This window comes from Myotis lucifugus, unplaced genomic scaffold (assembly GCF_000147115.1).
Source record: "Myotis lucifugus unplaced genomic scaffold, Myoluc2.0 scaffold_729, whole genome shotgun sequence".
In the NCBI taxonomy this organism is placed as follows: domain Eukaryota; kingdom Metazoa; phylum Chordata; class Mammalia; order Chiroptera; family Vespertilionidae; genus Myotis; species Myotis lucifugus.
In genome coordinates this window covers 69,296-76,212 of record NW_005871777.1, presented here as the reverse complement: position 1 = coordinate 76,212, position 6,917 = coordinate 69,296, and the positions used below count along the sequence as shown (strand labels likewise).

The 6,917-nt window shown below is 55.3% G+C and overlaps 1 protein-coding gene across 1 annotated transcript; it reads right to left on the bottom strand.

Moving 5' to 3' along the window:
• Positions 1 to 3,183: 3,183 nt before the first annotated feature.
• LOC102427507 (phosphofurin acidic cluster sorting protein 2-like) lies at positions 3,184 to 6,351 on the bottom strand. The gene is made up of 2 exons (XM_006105852.3): positions 5,279 to 6,351; positions 3,184 to 4,693 (listed from the first exon to the last, which is right to left on the bottom strand). Exons 1-2 carry the CDS (start codon positions 6,265 to 6,267, stop codon positions 3,184 to 3,186), a joined length of 2,499 nt encoding a protein of 832 aa, XP_006105914.1. The 5' UTR covers positions 6,268 to 6,351.
• Positions 6,352 to 6,917: the final 566 nt, after the last annotated feature.

Sequence of the window (6,917 nt, the reverse complement as noted above, 5' to 3'; positions counted from 1 at the left end):
TGGTGCTGGGGCCACTTGGCTGGTTGGCAGCTGAGGCCCAGGGCTGGACTGACAGGCCTCCATGATGGGCTCAGGATGCCCCCAATGGGAGGCCAGCCCTTGGTCTCTGGCCACCCAGCTCTGAGTCTGGGCACAGGGTGGAGCCAGCTCCCTGGGAAGCAGAGTCCTGGCTCCAGGAAGGGCAGGTGGAGAAGGTGAGGACAGTTTTCCCTGGGTGGGTCAGGGTCCAGAAAAACAGACTTGCTCAAAGCTCTGAGGGTTATAGGGTTAAATTTTATAGAATCTAAATTAAGTTAATATTTGGGAGTATTTCAGTAAATGTTTTCAACAGTACACTGTATGTTATTAAATATCATAAAAGTATAGTAAAATTATAAGTATATGTAACATGAAGAGAAAACTTCTAACACTGCATCTAAATAGGGTGCGGGGGGTGGGGAGGGAGGGCGCCCTCTCTGCCATGGCTGCTGACACGCGCTGTGGCCCTGGATCTGGCACCACAGGCCTCGCAGGAACTGGGGTGAGTTGTTCCAATGCTGCTGGTGGTTCCTCTGCCTCTTGAAGTTCAGTGAAAGCTGGGCCTGGATCCGGCTCTGACTCTGGACAGGCCACTAGGGTGGCGTTGCCGCTTGAAGGTTTTCCTCATCTTGCTCTGGAGCTGGTTCTGTAGATGCAAGAAGAGGACATGTTACCACCCTCACTGCCTTTTGTGTGCCTTCCAAAGGCACACTCACCCACACCACCCCCAGAGGCCTCCTCCTCCTCCTGTCTCGGCCTCAGTGGGATCAGGTGCTCCCGCTGTGAATGGAGGCACTGGGCCTGCTTTGGCAGGTGGGAGACTGGAAAGTTGAGCTCTAGGGAAGCCGACAGCATCATCAGGCTGGGAAATTCTGGCGGTGCTGGTCCAGCCCGATGCCCAGGATGCAGGAGATTGCCCTGGGGAGAGAGATAAGTTGAAAGCAGAGTCTGAGGCCTGGCCTTTCCTTCTACACGGCCCTCCCAGAGCACCACTCAGAGAGCCTGGGGTCCTGTGCCTGCTGCTCCTGCACATCCAGAAGCCAGACCTACTCCTTGTCCACCTTCAACCTGGCAGTCCTGGCAGAGAGTGCGTAGTAACCCAAGAGGGGCTGGCAGAAAGCCCTCCTAATTGACAGTCTGGATCAATGAGGGAACCACCTGTCCCCTTCTTCAGGGGAATCTGACATGCTCTCTCAGTGTCCCTGTCCCTTCCCATACCTTCCCATTGAAATGTCAACTCCATGAGGACAGAGAGGGCTGGTGTCCACTCTGTTCATGTCACTCATTAGCACACAGTAGGTGCTCCAGGAATAGCTGACCAATGAGCAAACAAATCAACTCTGTCTCCGTCCTTGGCTTCCCAGGGCCTTCCTATCACCTCAAACTTTGGCTCCTGCACCTACATGCTGCATAACTCTCTAGCTCCCCTGTGAGGTTCTTTGCCTCCCACTGAAACTCAACTCCCTCAGGGCTGGGTACACTTGCCAAGCTGGCCCTGAGGAGGTGCTTCCAAATTAGTGAGCATGATCCCTGATTAGGGCTGCAGGCAGACTTGGATTAGGATGGGACGGCTATAAATTTTCTGAGAGGCTGACTCTGCCACTGGGCTCCCACTGCTCTCCCACACCACCCAAATCCACATGCACAGCTCCCTGACTGTAGTCCTCATTCTAGGAGGAGCCTTCAGACCTCTGTCCTCTTGCAGAAATCCCACCATGTGTGGCATCCAGGGTTCTGCCAGAACCTTGAATTCACAGTCCCTATACTCCCCTCAGGGATCTGACCCAAAAGCGACTCACGTTTTCTGCTGGAACACAGGTTCACCTTCCTCTTCACAATACGGGAAGATGCAGCCACAGGGAGAGGAGGCGCGGAGGATGTCACATCGGCTGTCCTGTGGACACTCCCAGCCTGTGCAGCCTAGTGTGACTGAGTTGCTCCCGACTAGAGGGAAGCTCTACCGTACAGGCTTGTGGTTTGCTCTGTGCACTGGATTATGGTCAGTGCCTACAGATGTGTCTGTACCTGGAAGACTCTGATATATTGGATGAATGAATGAGCCCAAACCAGCCCCATCACAGATAGTTGGGTGACCCTGGGCCCCACTGCTCACCCCTGGGGTTTCTGCTCTGGCTGCAACCAGGACAGGGACCCATAACAGAACCTCCAGTCACTTTATGACATGAGACAAGAGCTTAGCCCTGGGCCCCGAAAGAATCACATATGAGGAAGAGAAAGGAACAGTTAGCACAACCACAGCCCCTGCTGCAGACCTATCCCCTGTCCAGGCACCCAGAGAAAGCTTTAGGGGAACACCCTACAGTTCCCAACAAAAACCTATGATGTTGTTCCTTGATTTACCTCATGTTCTTAGAAACAAACACTCAGAGGGATGCAGTGATCTGAGAGTTCACAGCCAGCAAGGGGCCAAATGACCACTGTGCTGTGGAGGGGCAGGTTGCTCACCTTGTAAATAGTTGGTACAACCGTTGGGTGGTAGCAAATGGTCTTTGATAACCTGAAGAGGTAGGGACGAAGGTGGGTCGCTGCCCAGCGAGGAGGGCACTGGTTTGTCCAGCCCGTGTGCCTGTGTGATCTGCACCATACAGCTCTTTTTATGTTGCCCTGTGAGACCGGAGTTCATTGGGAACCATAAGTGGATGGTGCTGGGGCCACTTGGTTGGTTGGCAGCTGGGGTCCAAGGCTGGGCTGGCTGGCCTCCGTGTCGTGCTGCAGATACTCCAATGGGAGCCCAGCCCTTTGCCTCTGTCCGCCCAGCTCTGAGTCTGGGCACAAGCTGGTGCCAGCTCCCAGGGTTAAGCTGAGCCCTAGTTCCCAGGAAGGGCAGGTCTCCAAGGCCAGAACCCTTTTCACTGACAGTGCTGGGGGTCCTGAGGCCAAAACACACCTTCCATGATGCTCCATCTCAACTATGATGTCCTGACCTCCCACCTGCCGGAGTGTTCTGGTTATTGAACAGAGCATTTGGGGGTCCCAGTGAGGGCAACCCCCTTAGGTTCCAGGCTGTGAGCGCATTCAAATTCAAAACAGTTTTTCTGTGTTTCCACGGTCTGTGTCTATAGTTAACTGAACTGTTGACAGAAAAGCAGCTGGGTCCTCCTGGGCTTGGCCCAGGCAGGGTAAAGGGCAGAGGGAGGGACGGGGCTAGAAGGTGGAATTGTTGTGTTCGAAGATGCAGACTGGCAAGTGCTTGACGTGGGAGGACCACTGGGCTGCCAGCTGGAAGAACGTCACGTCGTTCCACTCCACGCCGTCAATGAGGACCCGCTGCCTGTGCTCCTGGTTCTGGGCAGAGCAGACCAAGCGGCCAATGCCCTGGATGCACTGGCTTTTGGACTCCAAGTCTGTGCCCTTGTCTTTCTTGGACAAAGACATCACCTTCTTTTTCTTCTCCTCGGTGGTCACAGTCATGGACATTGTGAGCGCGGCTGCAGCCTCGCCGCTGCTGGGCAGCCTGCTAACCTGGAGAGACCGGAAGGTGCCCCGGAGTGTGTTTTTGGTGGCAGGCAGGTCTCCCTTCTCCTCGTTCCTCTTCCTGTTGGTGGGCTGGGCTGCCTCCCAGTAATCCACCTGCAACTCCATCAGCTCAGCACCCACACTCTGGCCGGGGGAGGACGGGCCCCCACTCACTGAGGACAAGGAAATTAGCTTGTGTGTGGCCTCCCTGGCGGTGGACAGAAGCACATTGGAGCATGAGGGGACCGCTTCAGCTGAGTCTCCTGACGTGGCTGAAATTGGCTCCACTCTTCCAACTTTCACTGCCCCCACAAAGGGAATGAAATTCTGTGAGGACAACTCGTCCAGGCTCTTCGGCTTAGAGATGAGCATGGCCTCTGCGATGGGCAGCTGGAGGACACAGTTGGCCCCTGTGAGGTACTCTCTGATTTTCAACACAATGTTCTGCACAGCATCCGGGGCCTCCAGGTGGAAGAAGAGTTCCCACCAGGCCAGGTCCCGTAGGAGTTTGTGGTAGCGGCAATCCACGGAGCCCAGGTACCTGGCCAAGGGGTGGGAACCCAGTGGGATGACCAGGAATCGCATGGAGTCCAGCCAGTCCGGGGCCTTGTGGGACAGCTGCTCCACAAAGACCCGCAGCACGGTGCTGAAGTACTGCTGGTCCCCCGCCACCGCGATCTTCACTGGCATTGTGGCCTCGGTATTGCAGTTGCGGTATCTTTGTATCCAGGAGATGATGGAGCTGAAGGCCTCCTGGACATCCACCATGGAGCCGGTGCACACGACGGGCAGCATGTGCTGCTGCAGGACGTCCGACAGGGACTGCCCCTGCCTGTCGGAGGTGTTGATGAGGATGATGTTCTTGGGCAGATAGTCGTTGGAGATGAGGCTGTGGTTCAGTTGGTCGAACACAGTCTTCCTGGGGTCCTGCAGTTGGCTCTGTGGGACTGGACAGCGCTCCTTGACCAGGCTGTTGGACGACTCATTCAGGGACCTGCTCCAGCCCCGGCGGGCGGGCTGCTTCCCCTTGGAGCTGGTGGAAGGGATGACCAGAGACTCGGTCTTGGTGGTGCGTCTCTTAGTGAGCATGTCCTGGCCAGAGGTCCCTGCCTCCGGGCTGTCCCCAGGCTGTGCCAGCTGCGGCCCAGGGTTGGGCATGCTGTGGGCCACCCATTCGGAGTCACTGTCACTTGACAGGCTTTCACAGTATAATCTGGGCCTGTGGGTCCTGAGGACTCTGTCGTCCTCCTCCATATCTGGGCTGGACAGGCTTTCAGAATATGTCATGGGCTCAGGCATGGGCGGGGTTGGGAGGCGGTCATCATCCTCCATGTCTGAGCCACTGTCGCTGGGGCACACCACGCTCTCAAACAGAAAGGCCAGGTCCTTGTCCACATCAGGGACTTGCTCCTCAGACTCCTGCTCCGAGTCCAGGACCTCCACCGTCATTTGGTACCTGCCCAGCCACTCTGCGACTCTCTGCTGGTAGTTCTGTTGCCTGATGGTGGATTTCCTCCTTCCTATCGGGTTCTCCAGGTCCAAGTCATCCTCGTCCAGGTCATGCCTGTGGGCGGCATTATAGCTGACCTTCAGCTCAGAGAAGACGATCTCAGACTCTCCCTCAGAGAAGTTATGCGTGGCCTCCGTCCTGGTGCCGGCCGGCATGGCGTTGTCCAGATGGTCAACGGTCTGTCTAGATAGGGACAAGATCCAGCTCTTGACCACCTCGGCGGTGCGTGGGGTGCTGTAGCCCATCAAATCAGAGACATTGCCACTGAACAGCTTACCGCCTGGGCCCTGGGTCTTCATGGGCGTGTTGGCCGGCCGAGGAGGCTCATTCTGCCTCTGGGCACTGTGTAAGCTCCTTGTCTCCGTCTGCAAGCTGGAGTGTTCCAGTCCATCAAAGTATTGTCTGGTATTGGGCTTGGTGTTGCTGAGGATGCTGCTATCGTACTCTATGTCTGGGCCACCATCGCTGGGATTCTTAAGGGTGTCATTGAGAAGGTCCAGGTCCTCCATCTCGGGGACAGGTTCTGTAGGGTCCTGATCCGAGTCCAGGACCTCTTCTGAAATGTTAGACGTGGGAAGCAGTGCCATGACTTTCTGCTTCAAGTTTTGTTGCAGGCATTGCTGCTGCTTCTGGGGCTGCTCCAGGTCAAAGTCAGCTTCTTCCAGGTCCTGCCTGTGTGTGAGATTGTAGCTGGTGTCCAGCTCAGTGAAGCTTTCAGATTTCCCCTCCATATAGCTATCCATGGACTTGGCCTTGGGGCTGCCCTGCATGCTGCCATCCTCGTCGTCGATGGGCTGACTGGACAGGGAGGAGATCCAGATCTCAGCCCCCGTGATGGAGGACCCCTGGATCCTGCTGCTGAGGCTCAGCACCTGGTCACAGTCGGGGGGTCGCTGTATCAACTCAGCCATGTGGATGGCACCTGTGGCCAGTGTCTTGTAGCCCAGGATTGTCTGGTTGTTATTGCACTTCCTCTGCTGCAGCATGATCTGCAGCTTGTTGCCTCCTCTCTTGAGGAAGTGGGAGTACTCCAGGGAGAAGGTCAGTGCCAGGTCAGTCTCCACTGGTCCACTGCTGGGCAGCACAATCTCGTGCGATCTCAAGCTGCCCTTGGAGCCCTGCATCTGCACTGCTATCACCATGGAGATGAGCTCCTTCTCCAGCTCCTTCAAGACCACCAGCTTCTTTAAAGTGAAGCTGCACAATCTGGGCACGCTGCTAGGTCTGGAGCAGTCCACCTCCCAGGTAGAGAAGAAAGTCATGGGCACTGGCGTGTTGGGCACAGTGGGCGAGCGGGCCAGGCCCGCAGGTGGCGAGGAAGCTGCAGCTGCTTCCAGCGAACAGGTACTTGATGGTTTCTCCCCCTGTGGTGGGACAGAGGAGGGACATGATTGGTGGACAGAGGTGGGGCACAAGTGATCGAAGGAGAGAGTAAATGACAAATAGTCACACGCTCATCTGTGACTCGCACAGGTAAGGCCTGCATGGTGGCCTTTCAAACTCAGAGACATATATTAACCACAGAGTTAGCCTGAAATTAAAACTTGTTACCTAAACGCAGTTTATGGTGTGTAGTCATGTGCTAGGCCAGTATCTTCCCTGACAAAGGTCAATCTTTACCTTAACTGAGCCTGTCTGTTGTCTTTTGGCATCTGTGATAACATACCTTTGGAATGTTAAAGGAATTTCCCTTTTTCTCGCCACCGAGGAGCACAGGCACTGCTCTGTGCTCTGCAGAGACCACAAAGCTGCTCATTGCTATTGAGTTCATTGCTAACTATCCTGTGAGCACCTGTATAAGTGAGGTATGTGTCTCTCATTTTACTTTTTATCTAATCCCAGAGATTTCCCTGCTTTGCTTTCTCCTGCCTCCCTAAGCAATGGATTTCATGTGACCCACATACATCTCCAC